At 50.5% G+C, this 22,438-nt stretch overlaps 1 protein-coding gene across 1 annotated transcript; it reads right to left on the reverse strand.

Moving 5' to 3' along the window:
* Window positions 1–1,437: 1,437 nt before the first annotated feature.
* SDC4 (syndecan 4) lies at window positions 1,438–20,171 on the reverse strand. Its single transcript, XM_063404617.1, has 5 exons — window positions 20,012–20,171; window positions 6,463–6,604; window positions 5,538–5,590; window positions 5,128–5,311; window positions 1,438–3,894 (listed from the first exon to the last, which is right to left on the reverse strand). The coding sequence occupies exons 1-5, from the start codon at window positions 20,084–20,086 to the stop codon at window positions 3,743–3,745; spliced, it is 606 nt and encodes a 201-aa protein (XP_063260687.1). The 5' UTR covers window positions 20,087–20,171; the 3' UTR covers window positions 1,438–3,742.
* Between the last annotated feature and the right edge of the window lie 2,267 nt (window positions 20,172–22,438).

Here is a 22,438-nt window from a genome sequence, read left to right on the forward strand (position 1 = left end):
TTCAAGCCAGATAAAGCAGATCCTCTTGGTTTTAAAACCCAGAGCAGCACTAAGAAGAAAAACAAAAAGTGCCATCTGTGAGGTCAGAGATGAAGACCAGGAATTCTCAAGGTATCAGTGCCTCTCAGCACACATCAGGTACAGGCAGGCTAGCTGGAAGGGCAGGAAGGCAGACGGAGGGAATGGTGACAAATCCATCTCAGGAACTGGGGCTCTGCAAGGACAGGCAGGCAGCCAGGCTCGCGCTCTGGGGATTTGCAGACTACCCGTCCAGCTTGCTTTGCAAAAACAAGGCACTTTTACGCTGACGGCAGTTTTGGAAAGTACACAGGATTCTTGCAACCAAGAGACGAAGCCCAGGAGAGAAAGAAAGGAAAAAGAGGGGGTGAAAAAAAGTGACAAACAAGGCTGTTCCAAGCAGCACTTCCAAGAACCTGTCACAGCCACGAGAACATGGAGCTCGCAGGAGTACGTCACTGATGTGCTGACAAACAGCAGCTCCCACGGAGCACAGGAGGGCCTGGGAGCACAGGGCTCTGCTTTTCTTAGCTCTGGATCACATTCTCAGAGGGCCTGAGAGCACACCTGGCACAGAGCAGGCAACAAGGAGCTCAAGAGCACGTGTTTCTCCCTCAGCCCCAGGGAGCCTGTGTACTAGCCCCAGTTTGTTTGCTGTGTCTGTGCTAATCCAAACCACCTGGAGCAGGAATTCCCACCAGGGAGAAGGGAATTAGATTTTCTCCAGGATGATAATCCATTTAAAAACAGCACTTCTGAGGAGCCCCAGCACTGTTGCCAGCACACAGCCCTGCTCCCCCACCTGCCTGGGGAGAGAGATGGGTCCTGTCCATCGAGAGCACCAAGCTGACAGAGCACAGGGGCTTGGACAAGCAGCAGTTTCCTCCAGAGCTTGCCTAAAAGTGCAGCTGCTTTGTCCCAAACAGCATGAAGGCACCTGTGGACTTGCTCCCAGAGCAGCTGATCAGCTCTGCACCCCTTGGAAGGCCTACATTAGTTAAACAGGGCTGGCTTGAAACTTGGTTAAGCAAACTACCCAGCACACTGCTTTCATTTGAGGGGACAGGCCTCTTTCTACCTCCCTCTGCCCCTCCTGATTACAAGGGGACAGCACTCCCAAAGTGCCATCACAAAACTGAGCAGGAGGCAGGACACACCCCATGGCACTGTGCAGTCACTGCTTTACTTGTCTGGAGGAGCTGAGCAGCTCCAGGGACCCAGGGCTGCTGGTCCTGGGGGAATCATGCGTGGGTCAGCACTGGAGGCAGCTCAGGAGCTGCTGACAAAGGCCCTTTGAGCTGCAGGCCACCACACCAGGTCCCAGCGTGCCTCCCCCTTCAGTAAACCAAGCAGTTACACAAACATTAGCTCCCAGTTATCCAACTCCCAAAAGTAACTTCAGATCAGAAAGTCCAAGAAGCCAGTTTTAGAAAGTACCATTTATTTGAGAAAAATAAAATAAAATAAAAACCAGTAACAGTGGAAAATCCCCAAGAGCAATTACACAAGAGAATCTAAATATCCCAAGAAGCAGCCGCAGCTCCTGCCTGCCTGGCAGAGCTGTCCCCAGGCAGTGCAGTCCTCCCTCTCCTTTCCAGCCTCCAGTGAACTCTGTGCAGCTTTGAGAGCCTCCCAGAGCCCACAGTTTCCCTGAACACACTTGTTCTAGGACCAAGTGAGTCACCCAGAGGAGGAGGACTTCTCCTCTTCCCCTGATGTCTCAACAAATGTTCCTGCCTCACCCCAAGAAGAGGACACTAATTTTTTTTCCTATCATCTCTCTGGATTTGGCCTCAAGCCTACAGCAAAGCCTCAGGAAGGCTTAAGGAGCCTCCAAGATTCCCAACCAGCCTTTGCACTGCCTGGTTTAGTGCTGCCTGCTCAGGTGCTCAGTTTGGGGACCCACACTGAGATTTTTGTCTCAGACCACATCAGACTCAGAGATGCAGGAGGACCCAGCTTGCTCACGGTTCTGTAACACCTTCCTGACACACACCACCCTTTGCTCGGGGACACCGGGGGCTGGTCCCACTCTTAGTGGAGGCAGGAGCCAAGTACAGGGGATGTTCAGAGAGATCCACAACGGGGCAGCTCAGAGCTTGTCCCTATGGAAGCTCAGTGCCTGCCGGAGGGAGCTGCCACCCAGGCAGAGCTCAGAGCAGCCTTCCCTGAGAGGCAGGGGACAAAGTTATCACCTGCACACTGCAGGCTTCCAACTCTAGCTCGAGGAGGGGATCTCTGCTCTCACTCTGTGGATCAAACCCAGCACATCCCGGCCTCAGCTGCCTCCAGGAGCCGGGACACAGCCAGGGAGCCCCCAGGCTCAAGCCCCTGGTGCTCTACACAAGACACTGGACAAACAGCAGCACAAACAAGATCAAAAGCCTCTTACACACCACACCATAAGGCTGCTGAAGAATTAACTCCAGCCTTTTCATTCTCATCTGTATATATCTCAGTAAAATATATAATATATAGCTCTATAGGACTGATTGTAATATATTACAGCCTAGAATTACTCTTGTCTTTTCCCTACTTCAATCATATTTATGCATCCAACTTTGCATACAGAAGTTATTGCCTTGAATTTGTAATTGAAATTCACAGAATAAAGCTTAAATAGTTTTCACAGAGACTCATTATATTAGTGTTTTACATAAAAAGGATAAAAGTTACCAAATGAGAAAGCAGCCATTTCAGAAACTATAAATAATTCTATTTTTAAAAAATCCTAGAAAAGTTATGAGAAAACCATAAATATCTTTACCCTCTATAGGAGCTGCTATAGAACTAGAAGAAACCTGTAACACTCTTTAGCTAACTCTGCTTCAGTTCAGAATATGAATCATACAAAACAGCATCTCTAGAGAAATGCCCGGCCAAAGGAAACACAAAGGGATTGAAAAAATAAATCTGAGGAAATTAAAAAAGTAGATTATTTTTTTTATTATTTCAAAACAATTTCTACAAACTTTATATAAACATTAGGCTATTTTCTTTAAATTTTGTTATAAAAAAAAACCTACAAGCAATCTTTAAAAAAAGGTAAGAGACTGAAGGCAAGGAAAGGGTGTCGCCATAGCCAAACACAACTGGCTGTCCTGATTTCAAGGACTAATGACCCTTGCCCTGGGGCCAACAGGAAGAGAGAGAAATCTCCTGGGGAAGACATTCCCATAGGCCCTTTATGGCATTCAGGGATATTGAGCCCTTGTGGGCCTTTTGCTCCCTGATAAGGCAACATTATCTGTAGTGTAAGAGATTATTCATAAATAGTTCTCCACAAAAATGCTTCACATCAACAGCCTGCTGCAGGACATCTAAGTAGCAAGATTTATAAAAAAAGCCATCTTCTATAGAAGCAGCCAATCCCAGCACAGCACGCTGGATGCAAACACATGGTGTTTGCTTCCATACAGTCTGGTTTGTGTTTATATACCCTCTATAAAACCAAGCAGAAAAATTTGGCATCTTTATTCTTTTTACACTAACTTAGAAAAAAAAAAATACACTGAGGTTTTTTTTCAGACTCTTTGTATTTCATTGGGCCCTCGTTAGCTGAGTGGGATGGGAAGGGTCACGAAGGAAGTTTGTTTTTTCTCCAAGTCACTTTGAAATTCAATCCAAAACATAAGAAAGCATTTGTTCAGCACATCTCATCTGAGGGCACAGTGTTTCCGTACAGTCTGTTTGTCCCTTGATGGGCACAAGGTGCTGCTGAGCCTTAGGCATAGAACTCATTTGTGGGGGCTTTCTTGTAGATGGGTTTCTTCCCCAGGTCGTAACTGCCCTCGTCCTTTTTCTTCATGCGATAGACCAAGAGCAGGATCAGGAAGATGGCAAACAGGAGACCCACTGCTCCTCCTGCGATGAGAGCTGGGGAGGAAAGAGACTGGAATGAGTCTTGGACAACTCCAAACCTCCAGTGACATGGCAAAATCTGCTTCAAGAGCAGCAGCCCAGAGCTGCCTCCAGAGTCAGTGTCCGTGAGCCTGTCACTGCATGTGCTGGCACCCTCAGCAACAGCAGATGTCACTGGGAAAGGCCAGGATAGCTTCCAGTCCACCCACAGAATAATCACATGTTCCATATTAACCAGTTTGAGCTAATTTTCCAGTTTAGTCCAAAAAAGAAATGTTGACATGAAGATGGTCTCCCTGTATAGACACAAAAAAAAACCCCACCCAAAAAAGCCCCACCACAACCCACAGGAAAATGGTACAGGCTCCAATCTGAATGTTTTGTTAACTACCTGTGTGTGCACACCCTGGGGAGTCCGTACTTCTATTTATCAACATCCAATTACCAACACCACTTCCCTCAAAAAAAAAAAATCAGAAAACTCCAACAACCAAAACCCACAAACCTACAAAACACCACTAAGATTTCCTCTCTCCTCACACCAAGGGTGGCCACAAGACTTCACTGATGTTTATCCCTTGTAGTGACACCTATTCCTTGCACTAAATCAGCTTCTTTGCTAGATGGTTTTGCAATCCACTCTTCCAATCTCTTCTCTGACTGGGAGGATGGCTGCAGGTCAGCACAAAGGGTTTGGGTTTGTGCTTGGACCATCAGACCAAGTGCCTGAAGCAGCAACATGCTGGAGACAGACCTGTCCCACATGCTGAGGGGGAAGACAGTCACTTGGTTTTGCTCTAGACATTGGTACTCAGATTCCTACAGCTGACCACGTGTTGGAATCCTTTAGAGGGGTTGCCTGGCTCTTGGCAAAGCTCAGGAAAGGCACAACTTGGGCAGAGGTTGGAAGGAAGATGCCTATATTTGATATGAAAGTTATGATGTCACTGCTTTATGGCCAGAGACACCTCTTGTTGAGGCAGTATCTGGGTGCAGAGTAGCTGCCACATGAGTTAAGCCAACAGTCAGCTGGCAGGCTCAAAAACAAGCTGTTTATCCCAGCAAAGACAGCAGCAGGCTCTGCTGTTAAGAACTAGCAGGCAGAAATCACCCTGCTCCAGGCAGCCACAGAGGTAAAGCAACTCATTCCCCTGTCAGCAGGGAGCTGCTCCCCAGGGAAACAGGCAACAACAGAAACCATTTTGATTTCCAGTATTAATGATTTACCAGGACAAGGTGGAGTATTACCTGTAAGGACTTCTGTTCTCTCAAAGATGCTGCTGTTGGCTGTGCTTGCCATGGAGATCTTGTTGGACAGGTTCTCTTCGACAGGTACAGCTTTGTCTGGAATGATTTCATTGTCCACCATTGTGTTTTTCTTCTCACCTTCTATCTTTCTCCCAGTATCTCCAGGGATATAGTTGTCAGATATCTACAGAACACAGACAAACCACACCCATCAGCAAGCAGCTGACACCAGGAGGGTGTGCAGGAATTGAAAGTTTGCTCAGTGCATTACACTGAGTACACTGTGCCTGCCCAAGCAGGTGGATTCGTCTTGATGCCACGTCTTGCAGGGGGGGAGGGTGTTCAGAAAGTTTCACAGACAGACCAGAGGAGCTAAATGCTGCTTAAACACACACTGGGACAATACCTACCACAGGGGTATCCATGGTGGTCAGATACAAGCCATCTTCAGAGTCTGAATAGTCTGCAAAAGGGACAAAAAAAAGAGAAAGGGCTCTCAAGTTTTTACGTCATTACATGCTGTTTTTACAGAATTCAGACACTTTCTGCAATACCAGCAACTGCACACAAACTAGGACTCTTGTCCTCTACTACTCCCTCCTATCTACTAGTACTATTTATCATTTAATGACTTGGGTTGCACAAGACCACGAGATGTAATCTTGAAACCAACACCTCTGTCCTGGGAAGGATCTTCAGCTGGATCCATTGGCCCCTGCAGAGCAGGTCTGCCACAGCGTATAAGGTAATGCCAATGAAGGGCACTGCTCCCACCGCCCAGCCCTAAAGGATCCTTCACCAACCCTCCAGATCTGCCCAAACATGTCAGGCACCGATTTCAGCATTTGTTCTTTTACTTTTAGAGAACAAATGTTCACACAAAGGGACACAGAGCTACAGAAACTGGTTTGGGCAGGGAGCTTTGCATGTCACAGAGAGTTCACTTGAACACCAGTTGGTCCTTTACCTTGTTTGGCCTCAGCTGAGACATTAACTTTAAGCCTTTTAACACTGCCTCAACAATAGATTATTTTTTTTAAAGTTTCTCAGCAGTTCTTTGGAGTTCAACAGGAAAAAGATCCAGCCAGCACAAGGCCTTTTCATTTGCAGCAAGACAGGCTTGGCTGGACTCCATGTGTCCTCCCTGAGTAATTCAACATCACAGCACCACTACTTTCACTGTTCTCATCTCAGTGACTACGAGTCACAGTTTTCATCTCCACCTGACACTGTGGCTCCTCTGGAGCTCTGGCTGTGATTTAGCCCATCACTCAAGGGCTGGTGCTGAAAGAAATTTCACAGCAACAGCTGAGGGAGATCTGCTTCGTCACTCACCTCCTGACCCAGATGCCTCATCTAGATCTAACCCATCCGAGGTTAAGTGAGGCCTGAATTCACCAATGTCTTCATCATCTGGCAGGTCCCCAGAGGCAGGGTAGTCAAGCCATCCAGCATCCATGGTTTCAGTTTCTCTCACCTGTAAACGGGGGCAGAGACATGTTAAATATGAGACAACTCTCCAGAAGCATTTCACAGAAGGTTCAGAACCTGAGCACAGCACTTCCACCAGAAAAACATTAAATGTAGAACTTCCTCTCCACCAAAAGTGTTATCTTTACCAGCTGAATTTCCCTAGAATTTATCAGAACAGAAGTGAGAGCCAGTCTGGGAGGGGAATTTCCTGAGGGTTACAGATTGAAGAGATTCGCCTGAACACACAGGGTGAAAATACCACAACAGGATCTTGGTCAGGAGGTTGTGACAAAGCATTTGGAAAAGCAATACCTTCAGTTTGTGACAAGAGGGAGTTTGGAAGGACTTGTTAATCCCAGGAAAAAAGCCTGTCATGTGTAGGTCAATTTTTTGCATGGCACCAAAGCTTCACACCAAAGCCATTCCTCACTCTTTATACTGAGAACAAGCCTATTTTATCACCCAAGGGTTAAAAGCTGGTCTGTCAGTTCAGCTGAACTGCAGTGCAATACAGGCTGAGTTCAAGAGCACTCACCATCAATAATGACTTGCCTGAAGGAAGAGCTTCCCCTGCATCACCTTTTCAAAAAGCATGTAAACAAACAAACCCATAAAATATCTCCAGGATCCAAAGGCCCATGGAGTGCAGTTACAGCACAAAAGCTGGAGAGCGTCCCAGATATCAGCTGTTTCACCACAAGGGCAATTTGCACACCAGAGCTCATTTGCACTTGGACCTTCAAGGAGCCACAAGCCTAAATCTCCTGCCCTCACTGAAGTTATGCAACTTCCCAGAACTATTTCTCCTTGCCCCACGGCCCTGGGGCCAGGCCATCGAGGGGACCACAGGTATGAGCTTTGGGGTTGCTCAACACCATCCCACAGATTCCAGATGCTTCCACAGACCTGAAATCATCGCCATGGAGGGGGACTCAACCCCTTCCCCCAAGGCAAGAGGCACAATGCAGATGGACAGTCCCTTAGCTGGGGGCTAAGCTGACAACATTCTTTTGTGCTGTCCTCACAGGACAACTGGGAAATCTTGACAAAGGTTTTGACTACCCCAAGAGCATTCCACAGTCCTGCCCATCTGGGGGTTTTCTCAGTGTAGAAGTTCACCAGGCCACAGCCTCACTGGGGTGAGGAGGATCAGAGACTCCTGGGGACACCTAGAGCAGGATGGCAGCACCACGGAGCCCTGAGCAGCTGGGATCAGCCCTCCTGCTCACCTGGCCAGGTGTGGCCCATCCCACAGCCCAGAGGTGATGAATTACATCCGCTATTGATCTCCAACCAAGGCAAACAATCAGCCACAAGCCATGTGTCAGCTTCCTCTGCCCACAGCCCCAGCCCTGCTTCCAGCCCCATTCCCCTGCCCCCTGGCACACGGGTTTTGCCACAAACAAGCGCAAGATGTTTCTAATTTTGCACTGGATGTGCTTTTCCTTGCTCATTGAGGCATTTTTGGTTTCCCCAGCAACAACCCCGCTACAGGATAACCAGATGAACAGCCCAGAGGGCATGAAGTGCTGAGGCCAGTTCTCCTCCCAGACCCTCTCTCTGCTATGCCAAGCCTGGCACTAGATACTGGGAAGGGGGCTGGGAGGAAAGTCAGCCTGGAAGAAATCCTCTTCCAGCCTGGAACCAGGCATTCCTAACGTTACGGATCACTTGCTCCAAGGCAAATTCATTTCAAGATATGTGAAACCCAGCCAAAGCCAGCCCTGCAATAGAAACTGCTTGCCAGCATGCAGTAGCAGTTCCCAGGGCAGCTTCTGGCCATTTCATTGAGGGGCAAGAAGAACCCAGTTCCTGGGAAGCACGTTTGCTGCATATCCAAAAAGCCCTGCACCGGGCAGGCTGATGTTGGCAAGTGCTGTGCCGAGCCACACCCCAGTGCCAGCTCATCCTGTGCTTCACCATGAGTCACAGCCAGTAATGTCCAAGCAAGGGCAGCTCAAGAAACCCCAGGTTTAAGCCCTGAGGTGGCCAGACAGCCCACTGGCCTTATCAGATCAGCCCAGCCACAAGCTGAGTGGTGGCACACAGCCACTGTGATTAGTGCACGCTGTGGCACACACCAGGTCTGGCTATCAAAAACCCCTGTTTAAATCAGGACAGACAGTGTTTACCACCAGGGCACATAACAAGGAAATTACTGACTCACAAGCATAAATAAGATTATATGGGAGCGTTCCCTGAACTCATTCTTCATCATCCTCTTGAGCAAGGATGGGGAAGTTCCTGAAAGCCACAAAAACTTCTCAAACTATACAGGAAATTTTTCTTGTGGGCAGTGGCCTCACATTACAGGTTCATCCAACAGGAAAGTCAGAGGGCTGCTGGGCATCTCCACAATTACTCTCCAGGTTTCAAGGCAGGTACTTCTAGGAAGGAGGCCTGCCTGGGAGCTGGGCAGGGCTGGGAAGGGTTAACTCTGGAGTGCAGTGCTCACAGGGCAGGTCTGCAGCAGGCACATTCCTTGCATACACACCTGTGAGAGGGCACACAGGCACCTTCACAGGACTTAAAAGCAACAGCTTTGGGCTTCCCAAGTGCCACATGAAGAGCTCCCTGAAGTGTTGTTTAAAAAGAGTGCATCCCTTTCCAAGAGCACAAAGTCCTCCCTGCAGCTCTGCTGCTTGGTGAAGAGGCACCACGGAAGGTGCCTGTACTTCCTCTGGGCTTGCAGGCTGTGGCCAAGAGGGAAAAGCTCTGAGAAGGCCACAAGAGGATCGTCAGCCCTTGCCAAGTCATCCCTGGCCACATCCAGCTTAACCCCTTCTGCAACTGCTGGCTGGAGAAGGGCACCAGCACTGCCCTGAGCCTGCTCTCCCCACGCTGGAGCCAGGCCAGGGACCTGCTGGGAGAGCCTGCACAGCCCCACCTCACCCTGGCAGCTGAAGCAGAGTCCTGCTATTAATGTGCTCCTCTCTAGGAGGGGTCTGTACAGGAACCAACCTTTCCTGCAGGAGTCTAGTTCAAGGATTTCTTCCTCATGTTAAGCAGCTTTATCCCCAGTAAGCACAAAGGGAGATTAAACAGTATGCTGGGGAGTAGAAGCTTTTGCTTTTCCTGCTTGCCAGTCACAGAAAAAAAAAAAAATAAGGAAGAGTTTATTCCCTGCCAGACAACCAGCACATCAGGCACGTGAACTGTGAGTGCCATTCCTGGAAAAGCTGGGCACAGAGGCCTCATGTTTTGAGACAGGGTGCACTACTGTATGAAGCCAGACACTCTTTGCTCAGTGGAGGCACAGGAACAGCACCCCCGGACCCCAGCAGCCCTGGTGTGCTCCATCCCTAACCCATCCCACTCCATTTTGTGCTCCTGGGGCTTTCCCTCACAGCCCCAGAATACCACTCACCTCTTCTCAAAGCAAGATCAGCTGTTGAGGCAGCTGGCAAAGTTTCTGTGCAATGCGTGAATTTCCCCAGCCACTGGCAAGTTCTGGGAAATTACAAACCCAGGCTGCTCACCTGCCCCAGCCCACACGTCCTCACCACAGCCTTTGCAAACACTTTCAAAAAATCCCAAATGGTGTTTTGGGGCAGAGACAAAGTTTTCCAGACATGAAACTGGCTTTTACAGCTGTCCCCAGTCTCTGATCAAACATAGTTCACTAAAAGCTCCTTTGAAGGGTCACAGCCAGCAAGCTGCAAAGGGAGTCAGACCTACAGGGACTGGGGCATTCACAGTGTACAGAGCCCTTATCAAGTTTATAATTTTGGCATGGAGACCCAGTGCTTGCTCCTGGTCTCCCTCCCCAGCACTGTGTACATAAACCCAGGAGTAAACAGGAGCAAGGTGAAAGTCAACCTTTCCTACAGAAGAGCAGAGGGGCAGCCTGGGAGGGGGCAGAGAAGGGCAGAGGCACAGACTGTTAACTCTGTGTAGCCTGCAGGGACAGGGAGGTGTGAGCTGCTCCCAGGGCTTCTCAGGTGCTCTGCACCCAGGGTCAGTGGTACAGATCACCTCATTTCACTGCAGCAAGACACAAAATATCCTCCCCAGACCCTGCGCTGTCACAGACAGATGTCATCTCACACCACCACAATGCACAACTATCAGCATAACCAGGAGGGGCTCCTGAACACGAGCAGCTGCAAGGATGCAGAGCTCTGTAAACCACCGAGCCCAGCAGAGGGGATTTCCATCCAGTTCACTTCCACCCTTCTACTGCAGCAGCCCACAAACCAGGAAGGTTCTAAAGCTCACGCCAAGCATGGGGTTAGCAGTGAGCTCATCCTCTTGAAGCCACAACAGCCCCCCAAAAGCAGAGGAGCCACACAGCACTGGAAACAGGGCAGCTCAAATCAGTGTGAAACAGCCAAACAGAGCTGATCTCCACTGGAGGGAGGTGTGCAGTGACAACAGGCAAAGACTGCTCTATCTTCCCATCTGAATAAGCATTAAAAAACCTTATTACAAGTGACATGAGCTTCCAGCAGAGGCAGCTCCTTCCAGACAAGTGAGGGAAGGGTCTATATTCCTCCCCAAAATGCCCTTCCCTTCCCTCACTCCACGCTTCAGCCCTATCTAAAGAAGAAAAAAATAACACACAGAAGTAATTTTAGTCCTGAGAGCACAGCAAATATCAGTATTTCAATCAAAGTCACACTTAACTCCCTTAACACAGTAGCCACAGTAAAATAATAAAAAAATCCACTAGTGCCAGCTCCTTGTGACCATGCCTGGAGGTACCATTTTACCACCCTGGTCAGTCTGTCCCACATAACTTGCAGCACACACGGCCTGCACTGGCCTTTGTGCCAAGGGACAAAAGTTAAACAGCTCCCATCCAGGCATATGTTTGCATTTAGTTGCATGACAGGATCACCCGAGGCTTCCAGACATGGTTAAATACCACCTTTGCTCAACATTTTCCAAGCAGTCCCAGAGCAGGGCCACAGCCAGCCCTGGCCACGTCCTCTGACAGCCACTGTCCAGCACCCCCACACAGTGACCAAAAAGGTAAATCCACAACGCTGTGAGGACTGAGGGGGAAATCAGAGTGGACTGCAGAACAGGGCTTGCACCTCCAGCACCCACAGCAGCTACTGCACAGGCTGTGCCTCTCACCAAAGAAGGGGAAAAGGATTATTTTTAAATTGTTCTCAGGAGCAAAAAAAGGGGGGTTCTTAATAAGACAGCAGAAGCAACCTGCAGGCTGGGGAACTGTTCAGCTGGTTAGAGCATCGCTTGTTCAAGGAGAGCTCCGGGAAGCCTGCCCAGCCCCTGTCCAAGCAGGTTTGCCTCTCCCGCAGCCCGGTGTGCTCACACTCCGCAGCACACAGCAGAATGTGGCACATCCAGCCCCAGCCCAAGCCCAGGCTGCCCTCTCCCCCCTCGGCCCCGTTCCCTGGATGATTCTTCAGGGTGATTCTTTAAGCCGTGTCGCCACAAGCGGCTCTCCCCGGGCTCATGCGGCAGCACAGCCTAATCCCCGTGACAATTCCACCGTAATCCCGCAGAGCCACTCGCTGTCACGGGTGCCTCTCCTGCGGCAGGGATGAATCCTCCCAGGCCCTGCCTGCTCAAAATAGGCTTCCTGGCACTTAAAAAAGTCAAGCCTCAGCTACCTTTGAGCTGCTGTGCTCCTTGTCGCACACAGCCTGCTCCCTCCAGCCCACACCGCGCACTGGCCACGCTGCAGGAGGAGGACAGGGAGATTAAAAAGGAATGAACTCTTGTTTAATTGCTTTTGCCTGATTATCAGCCAAGAGCAAAGCCATAAAGTTCGAGTCCTTTGCCAGATAGGCACATGCTGGGATGTGTTTACTGCAATGGTGGCAAAATATCTGCTCTGAACACTCAATTCCCAGCTCCAAAGCAGGAATATGACCACCTCCCACTCCAGCTCAGGGAGATAAAGCTCAGCAGGCAGCTGCAGATGGCTCCGTGTCCATCACCTGCCCTGAAGCAAAGAAAGAAAGTTGAGAGGAAAACTACAGGAGGAAAAAGCAGGAGCTCTCATGTGACTCAAGAGGAAAACAACTGTGATAGAGACATCTCACGCCCCTGAAGGGTTCTCCCGGTCACAGGCCATGGTACACACCTAGTTCATAAAGAGATTATATTTTTTTATGGTATTTACAAACCTAATCATAAGTAGTTCATATGCTTCACTGTCCAGAGCTCAGCTGAGAAGCTGGAAAAATTCTGTTCAAGCTTAAAAAAGGAATTCACACTTTTTCCAGCTCACAACTCACTCTGAGTTGCCCTAGTCTATAATAAATGATTCTATTGCATCCTGGTCTGTGGATGAAAAAAAGGATATAAATGCCCCAGCAAAGCAGCTTTTCCATCAAGGATGATTTTTCATGCTGACACTTCAGACTTGGGATATTTCACATGTCATACTTCCCCCTCATGCCAGGAAGAGGCCTGCCCTCACTGCCCTTTCCTAGAATACAGCTACACCCCAATGCTTCCCCGAACACGCACACAAGCAGAATTTCCACTTGGCAAGAAATGTGTGACGTGCATTTTTGGGATCTTTATGCTCCCTCCTGCCAGAGCGTTAGCAAAATTAAGCCAAGCAGACACCCAACTTCAAAGAGTGCCCTTCCTATCTGGCTCACCATGCGGCTAATCTCAGCTTGTTTGTACAGTCGAGATTCCCAACGCTGCGCCCTACAAATGCTTCCCCTCCCACGATCCACTTTAATCTAATCAGAAGTAGTAGCCCAAAGATTTCGGCTTAGCCCAGGCAGTTGGGCTCTGCCAGCACAGTTATGCTATTTCAAGCCTTGCTCTGCTGGCAAAGGTGCCAGCAAAGAACAGCAGCAGAGGAAGTTATCGGCACAAAAGCACTCGAGACAGTGGAGTGCTGCTGCTACGCTATCGGCCGTATCCGTGTGAGCATTTATACAAACAAACATTTCAACAGCAGGGATTTTCCTGGCTAGCTGCAGCACCAGAGGCTGGGTTTTCAGGGCATGGGGATTGGTGGGGGTTTTTTTGGTTTGTTTCTTCACAAAGACATTGCCTACTTATGGCTTGGCTTGGGCCCAGAAAGCAGCAGACACAGCGCGTGCTGTTAGGGATAATGCAGCTGTACTTCAGGAAACCTGTCACTTCCAGAAGCATTTTCCTCCCTCTGAGGGCTCTGAACTCCCAGTCAGGCTCCTTCCCCTCTCTGAGCAGAGGGTGAGCGACCAGCAGCAGTTTTCCAGCCCTCCCTGACCACATCTGTGCACCCGCAGTGGCACGGCCAGAGCAGAGGGACCCAGCTATTGTTTTGGTCACTCCTTCCCCGGTGCTGCGGAGCTCATGCAGGGCTGGACGAGCAGGTCTGTGAGTAACCAACACGCAGGACCAGCTCCTCATACTCAGCCTCAGGAAATCTGGAATTAGCGCCAAGAACAGCCCGCGCATAAATAGTCTCCTGCGAGATCCTGGCTCCAGACTCTGCTCCACCGTACACTGTGGATTTGCAATAAATATTTACCTCGCTGGGGAACAGAATCTTCCAAGCAAAAGCTCCTGACATCAGTAAGGGCTGTATTTCCATTTGGAGGAGAGTAGGAGCTGCTCTGTTTTTAAAGCAGGACATGAGACCACTAAAGCAGCTCCTCCATAGGATCTGTCCCTCCACCTATGGGTCTCACTCCTCTCCAGGCCAGCAGAGCATCACGCCTGGTGCCTTCCTTCCAGCCATACTCCTCTCAGTCACTCTCCCTTCTGCACAGAGATTTCTGCCTACTGTGCTGTGCAGGCCACTTCAGTGCAGTCCAAGCACTTTCAGAGTCACTAATGCACGTTAGCACTGCTTCCCATTGCTCTAGTTTGACTGTAACAGCAGCAAAAGGGCAGCAGGCAGGGTTAGCCTCACAGCAAGGTAAGTGGGGCAAGGCCACATCTCTTTGTATTCCAGTTTTAGAGAAACCATGGTAAAAATACCTTTTTCCCTTCAGCAGCTAAGGCAGAGCAACATTAAGAGAGAAATCCTTCCCATGGAAGGCTTTGCTTTCCCTGACAAAACACGATTTGTTTAAGCTGTGGTTTTGGTTGACATAAGACCAGCTGCTTGGGTAACAGTGCTATGGGTCTCCCAGTCTCCTTCCTGCCCCAAGGAGTGTCTCCCTGAGATTTTAATTACCTGCTTTGATTTTTAAGTTATCTCAATAATTTGTCTAACAACAGCCTCTTGGCATTTCATGAGCAGAGTCTCAGCCTCAAAGGACTTAAGGATAAAACTGACAAGAGTGCATACTTACAGCAAAAATAAAGAGTTTTACAAGATGCACACTTTTCAAGTCAGCCAGCATTCAGAAACTGAGAGGGACACAGCTACATCTTGCATGCTTTCCCCTCCTATGCTGACATTTCCTCCAGATTCAGGATTAAGTATTTAACCCCCTCTTTTGAGACTTTATGCTCCTTTAGCTTGCTTTGAATGCTTTCAGTCATTTCAGATAATTCTGCTGCTTTCCTCTCTCCCAGGCAACTCTTGTTTCCAACAGTATCTGCCTGAAAATGAAGGAACCACGGACCTGCCAGAGCAAGTTACGGCTGCTCAAGAGAGGGCCATTTTCTGATCTGTCTTTGCCAACACCAACTCGGCTGCTGGCAGCAGTCACACGTCAGAGCCCGACAGCTCTTCTGCCCACCAAAGCCACAACCAGATTAAACAGGAGGCAGCAGCAAAGGCGCTCGGTGCCAAGGGCAGCACAGACTGGGTGCCAAGCAGCAGCACCAGTTTTGCCTGTCACCCCTTTTCTAGCCCCAGAAGAAGAGATCCACCTCTGTGCTGCCTCAGAAGTCTGAGTCACTGCTTTGGGTAAGGGGCCAGGGCCGTTACTCAGAGGGTGACAGCAGTGTCCCCGGAGCTGGGATGCCAAGCCAAGTGCCAGAAACCTGAGTCAGAGCATGACTGCTGCAAGTCAGGGCGACACACAGCAGAGCTGATCTTCTGACCAGCAGCATTTACTGGACAAACATTCAGGCACACGCTTAAAAACAAAAAAATGTCTGAACTAACCTAGCAGCACAGCCCTAACTGCTCATTAGCGTAGGATCTTTTATAGCCCCTCAGAGCAGAGGCTTATTACAAGTAAAACTCTTTTAACTAGGCTGCCCTGTCTATTCAGAGCCACCAAGCCCAGTCTCATCACAAGAGTCTCATTCTAGTGCAAATCATTTGAATCCTTAATCTCAAGCATTTGCATTCCAGCGAGTCTCAAACAAACAGCCACACATGCTCCTCAGCAGCAGCCCGGAGGTCAGGCGTGTGCAGGGTTTGTCCCCTCGGTTTTGTAGTGCCTCAACTGCAGCAACTTCTCGTTGGAGGCTGCAAAAGCAGCACAGCCCGGCTGTTGTTACAGGGCATAAAGGAACAGGATGTACTGAGCAGAGGGGGAAAATGCAGCTGCAAGACCTAAGAGCAGGCTCCAGAGGATAAACGGTACCTCAAGAGCTAGGAAGTGTTTAAGGATGGATGCTGCGTTTAGTCTGGCCGAAGTGATTGCTGGCTGGGGAGTTCTGCAGGATCACAGAGCCGTGATAACTTAATCAAGTAATCTTACAAGTCAACCCAAGTAATTTACATTGCAGACCGTGGAATCACAGCTGCCATGCCCCTTACAGGTACAGATACTATCACTAATCAAGAAAAGTCTTTAAACCTAAGTCCATCAATCCATTCATTTGAGGTAAAACAACTTACACACAAAATACAACACAGCCTAGTGGTATCTTATAGTCAAGGGGATTCAAGCAACCAGGATATTTCCAACAGCATTTATCAGCACCAGGAGTCAAAAGGGAAGGAAAAGCAGCTGTAGGAGCTGTGCTGAAGCCTGCACGCTGAGCAGCAAGCCAGTGTGCCCCCCTCCATCATCAACTGGAAAGTCAGGTTAGCAGCTTCCAGCTTGTGGTGGAAGTGGGACACAAGCATTTTGAAAAGGCAGTATGACACTACAGGAAAATCACGGCAAGGTCACCTTAGGCTCTAGTTGAGGCATTTTAGAGCAAATGGCCTCCCCATGCCATTGAAACAGCTCAAGGCAATAGTACAGCCATTAACAGAGGCTGGGAAGGGAAGGAAGAGGGGAAGACACATAGGAAAAACATTTTCCCTGGTGCTGGATTGGATGCAGGCCTTTGCAGAATCTCAGAGTGCCAAGACCTTGGGAGAGAGCAACAGGAGGGGCAGGAAAGAGAGCAATCAGGTTGGCTAACAGCCTTTACTTCCCAGGGTGAATGAGCCTCTGGTATCACAGCTCTGAAAAGTACCAAGTTCAGCCCCGGTTTGCCTCTTGCGTAAGATGTTCGGGAAAGCTCTGAACCACAGGAAAGCACTCTCCAGCATGGGAGCTGGCAGCACTTGGGACAGATGAGAGCTGGGCAGCAGTGCTGTTTCCCTGACTGTGCCCCAAGTGCTGCAGGGTGACTGCTCCTACCCTTGGGAACCTCCACATCCAAGGTGCTCAGCTGTGGAAGGACCGTGCAGCCCTGGACTCCTATCCCAGGAGTTGTGCATGCAGTTCAAGAAAGTACAAGGTGCTAAAGAAATTGTTTTTTCCAACACGCTACAGTCATTTCATCCCAACAGCTATAGATCTGATTTCCAGAAGTCATGAGCTCCTTCCCCTTCAGGGCTAAAAGGATGTCACTTCAGACACTGTCATTTTGCTGCTCTGTGTTTTAGGGAGACTGAAGCAAAGCAGAGATTTGCTCTAAATGTGAACCTGGCAAGTAAAGGTAAAATAAAGTTAAACGTGCAGATAGCAATGTCTTGATTTGATTGGGAGGGACAGATGAGAAACTGGGCAAAGAGCAGAAAGAACAGGCCTCGGGGATCAATGGCAGCAGGACAAGCCAAACCGGTTTTAACATTAATAATGCTGCACTACTTTCCAAACACAGCTATCATCAACAAGACACCAGCTTTGCCAATCAGGAGGCCTCTGAGCATGATTGCTTTAAACCGGCAAACAGAGCCCACAAACAGCATGAAGCCTCCCCCGCCTCTCCCTAAGCAATCCCCTGCCAGACGCTTCTGGGTTGGATTTGTGCTCCTCTGTACTGCTGAGGACACAGACACGATGTGGTGCTGCATGAAGACTTTTTCTGCATAGTTCAAGGCACAAAAGTAGGACAACCGTAACAAGCCTGCAGCCCACTAGCACTGCTAAAGCCCTGCTGAGCTCCAGCACTCAGCCCTTTTGCAGCCCGGACAAACTGAGCAGAGCCCAAGGCTGCAGCAGAGGGAAAACCCTCTGCCATAGGGGAATACCCCCTGCTTCCCTCCTGTGCTGCCTGGGGCACTTCTGGATGCTAAAAGCACACGGAAAGCTCAGTGATGCCACTCTGCACAAGCAAGGCAGACCTCACATCCTTTGTTAACTCCACTGACCCCACATCTTGGATGCATTGGTGACTTTCTGTCCATCCCCTCTCAAGCACCTTCTGCAGGAAGCCCATCCTTGCACAGCACAGAGGGGAGCATCCTGCCCACACAGCCTCTGCTTTCCAAGGCACTCAAGCGAAGAGGGCTGGGGACCACCTGGTGACACCAGGCATCAGCTCCAGCCCCGCTTGGCCCCAGAGGAAAAAGCAATGTTCTCACACAAAGCTGCGGGGCTGTTGTAACACAACCCACCCACCCACAGCCCAAGCGCCAACGTCACACTTGGGCACTTCAGTAATATTCCCCACCTTCTTACACATCCAGGATTGCTTCACACGGAGAAATCCCATGTACACCAGAAAGCTGCTCAAGGGGAAAAGAGCCAAGGCATTTTTGTTTGTACAGGCTTGAGGAAATATTCAAGCACCGAATCACTCTCAACATCCACATGCTCTTACATAAGCACAAGAAATACAATCCCCATCTTGTTAAGAAACAGCTACCTGTCTTCACCCTGCCCGCACAGAAAAACCGAGAGCCACATGCTGTGCAGCCCTGCACGTTTTGGCAGTGCTATTAAAAAAAATAATACGGGAGGAGTGCCAGCAGAACTCTCCCAAACGGTGTGTCATCCTTGTCTCCTCCCCGACAGCCTGTAACCCAAACAATTTGTTTGGATTAGGCTTTATAGTAGGCCAGTGTTACCTCTCAAGCACACACTCAATCTTAGGTAGCTTAAAAGTCACGGATAAATATTCCACGTAAGTTCTATATAAGGATTTACAGACCACATCTGTGCAAAATTTGTTGTCTTCGCAGAAACCTGATGCTTGCAGACCAGTCCAGTCCCCAGGGACACCAAGTTGCATTTCATACCAAACATGGTCAGTGCAACTTCCAGATGCTGTCTGCCCCAAAGGTTTGCCCTACTAGTTTGGGCCAGTTCCCAAACGACCGATTCACGTGCTTAATGGCAGGGATAAACACACCAGATTAGAGTAAAGTGGATTTGGGCTGCTTGGTTTTAGAGAGTAGCTGACAATTACTACAGATGCTCTCTGTGGGAGATTCCTGCTCGACAATCAGCAAACCCCCAGCCCTGTGGCCCTACTAGAAAGCAGCAGAGCCTTATCAGTTCTGATCTGCCCACCCAGCCTTCAGCCCAAAACAAACCAAAGCGGATGATTAAATCTACATTGGGAGCCCCTGATCTCCTGCAGTTACCTTAATCTCAGCAGCTCTTTCACACTAACAGAGGAATCTGCCCTGATGCACTATCAGCAAGATGGTCACACACAAAAACAAACAAACAGCGGGGAAGCCAGAATCCCCAGATCTGTGCTTCACCACGAAGACCCCACATGTGCTGGCTTGAAGCATCCAAAATGTTTCACCTCATTATATGTTTAAGAGATTTTTGAACCCTCCACAGTAATGCATAATATTTCACTACCATGTGGACGCGATGAAGGTTTGATGGACACAGAAAGACACCAGGTACCAGCACAACCAAACTCAGGTACGGCTGGAAAGCCTACCCAGGTGCTGTAATGCATCGCAGGCTTCCAACCCACCACACATGGACAAGAAAAGAAGAATTAAAGTATTTTCACGACGAGAAGTTGGATATTGAAACTGTAACGAGAGCAGCTCACTTGCACCAGGTAGCCGGGTGTCCTGCAGTGCTGCAAGCCCCGCACCCCGGGCACGGGGTACGTGAGGAGCGGCACAGCCGCGGGGACAGCGCGGCACCGGCACGGCCGGCGCGACGCTGCTCTGGCATCTGCCGGAGGAAGCAGCGCCCGAGCCAAGGGAACCGGAGGAAGAACGGGAACGGCCCTATCACCGTCTCCCTGTTTCGCCCACCCTCCCTTTCCCTGGAGAAGGGCAAATAGCGGGGGCAGACCCGCGGGGGGGCAGCGGTGGCACCGGCTCTCAGGCTGCTAGCGAGTGGGGCCCGAGACCCGCGGGTCACCCACGCCCCCCGGGCACCGGGAGCCCTTGGCTACCGGGGCAAACCCTCCCCTTTCCCCCGTGTCCCCCGGTGGCACTCACCGACTCGGCGGCGGCGGCTCGCAGGAGGAGGCCGAGCAGCAGCGCGGCGCGCAGCGGGACGCGGGGCAGCGGCATGGCCGGGCCGGGCTGGGCTGTGCCGGGACACACGGAGGGACACAGCGACGGGTCCGAGCGGAGCGGGCTCTGGCCGTGCCCCGGCGCCGCCACCGCCCTTATAGGGCCGGTGCAGCGCACGGGGCGGAGCAGCGCTGCCCCCGCCCCGCCGGGAATGCCCCGGCCCGGCCACGCACCAGCCGGGACCGGGGCTGCGGATTGCCCGGGACCGGGGCTGCGAACTGCCCCGCACCGACACCGGGGCTGCGAACTGCCCGGGACCGGGGCTGCGAACTGCCCCGCACCGACACCGAGGCTGCGAACTGCCCGGGACCGGGGCTGCAGACTGCCCGGGACCGACACTGGGGCTGGCGGAGGAGCGCGGCCGGAGCGGGGACACTGCAGGGACACTGCGGGGACACTGCGGGGCTGGCGGCCCAGACACGGAGGGGCCCGGCTCCGGAGCCCGCCGGGCACGGCTGGGAGCCCCGCACTGCCGGCGGCCGCAGTGACTGCGTTATGGGGAACGGGGAAAAGGAGAGAGGGGGGAGAAAGGGGAGGAGGGGGAAAGGGGGAAAGGCAGGGAGAAAGGGGGCAGAAGAAAAGGAAAGCGGGGAAAGGATTGGAAAGGAGAGAAGTGAAAAGGGGGGGGAACGGAAAAAAGGGAAGGGAAAGCGGGGGTAAGAAGGAGGAAAAGGGAAAGTGGGGGGAGCGGGCACGCAGCATCCGCTTTTGCCGCATTCCACAATGAGTGGCAATCTCCCATTTACAGAAAACCGAGGGCGAGCCCGTCCCTGGCAGCGTGTCGCCGCCGCGGTTATCCGGAGCGGTGTTGCATCACTCGGGGCTCGTCGGGGATGGAACACGAAACCGCTCATCAGTCTTCGATGTAAGCGGCAAGCACAAAAACCCACACTGATAAGACGGGGGGAAAACCCATCAGCACAGTTTAACTATTTCCGTTTCTCTTCTCATTTTAATAACTTTGCCTGACCATAGCAATTTGCTTGACAATATCTATTTCAGCACCTTAATCCGAGGGGCACCTGAAATACCATAACACTACAGCCCCGTGCTCACGCTGCAGCCACATCAATTTGCACTTGGGTTCTGCTTTGTAGAGAATAAAACATTTTCTTAACAGGGAAGCAGTGCATGGCAAAGCATATGTGCCATGATCCCACCTGCCAGGTGCAGATGCCAGCTCCACTCGATGTGGTTCTCAGCCTCCTCCAGCACTACAAAGTTATCCCAAAAGAACTTGTAGCCTTCCCCCCTCCTACCTCCAGCCAAAAAGATCCCTAAGGTGAAGCATCTTTTCCAACTGCCTGTTCCTTTGGGAATAAACAGCTGCAGAGGGTGTGAGCTGAGATCCAGATGTGTCCCCGATGTTTGCTAGGTCTGTGCCTACACACATGACCACTGGCAGGAGAGATCTCCTGGCAGCACCGTGCTGAGCTGGCTGTGGGGTCTGTTGGCATGATATGAAGTGACACAGAGCACTGCTCAGGGCTTAAAAAATAGTTAAGATTGAAGACAGCACACATATAGGTAATGGTAGGAACCAGCCTGGAACAGGCTGTGGGGGTGTTTGCTGACCTGCTCTGCTCAGGACAGCCATGTTTCTCTAACTCTGTAGTTCACCTCAGCATCCAAGGCCATGAGGGAGGGATTTGTGCTGTGGGCTGGGTTACTACCCTTCCTTATTACCCTCATGTCGTCACACAGAGGAACCGATAAAAGTCATTGCTGGTGCAGCCAGGGAGCCCAGTTCCCATAAATCTCCAGCTCTGGACACTCAGCAGAGGTGAGGAGCAGTAGAGGGTGAGGAACAGCACACAGATTGGGTCAAATGTGCAAAGAGTGGTCCATACCATGACATCTGCCAGACAGGAGACAGCCTCAGCAGCACAACCTGGCCAGAAGTACTCTGTGCCCCCAGACCCTCTAAATGCCTCTAGTATTTGTGTGCATGTGGCCATGACCTCTCTACACATCATTCCAGGAAAAGCAGCCACCACAAAGATGCTTTCAAAACCAGCTTTCTATATTGTGGCTACAAATACTGCTCACTCACATGTTAACTTCCTCCTCAGACAAGCACAATATGTTGAGCTCCTGGTTATCATACCCCTCAACACATGACCCTGCCACAAAAAAAATCCCCTCACACAGGACAGTGCTTTTCTTCCCAGGGAAGTTCTGCTGTGATAGGATGGAGAGGAGTCAGCCTGCCTGGCTTGAGGACCACACACAGTGTCCATCCATGTCACACCTGCATGCACAGTCCTTCAGGCAAACTGATCTTGGGCTTCTGGACACAGAAAATTAAACTAAACCCTAATGTACTTTTCAACCTTGAGAACAAATCGC

Source organism: Prinia subflava, chromosome 8 (assembly GCF_021018805.1).
Source record: "Prinia subflava isolate CZ2003 ecotype Zambia chromosome 8, Cam_Psub_1.2, whole genome shotgun sequence".
NCBI lineage: Eukaryota > Metazoa > Chordata > Aves > Passeriformes > Cisticolidae > Prinia > Prinia subflava.

What these genes read in the sequence shown, in the direction of transcription:
- SDC4 (XM_063404617.1), bottom strand. Translation starts at nt 20,086, where the DNA reads ATGCCGCTGCCCCGCGTCCCGCTGCGCGCCGCGCTGCTGCTCGGCCTC. An exon ending in GAGCCGCCGCCGCCGAGTCG is followed by an intron (nt 6,605 to 20,011) that starts GTGAGTGCCACC and finishes CCCCGTTTACAG; the next exon opens with GTGAGAGAAACTGAAACCAT. An exon ending in TGAGGCATCTGGGTCAGGAG is followed by an intron (nt 5,591 to 6,462) that starts GTGAGTGACGAA and finishes TCCCTTTTGCAG; the next exon opens with ACTATTCAGACTCTGAAGAT.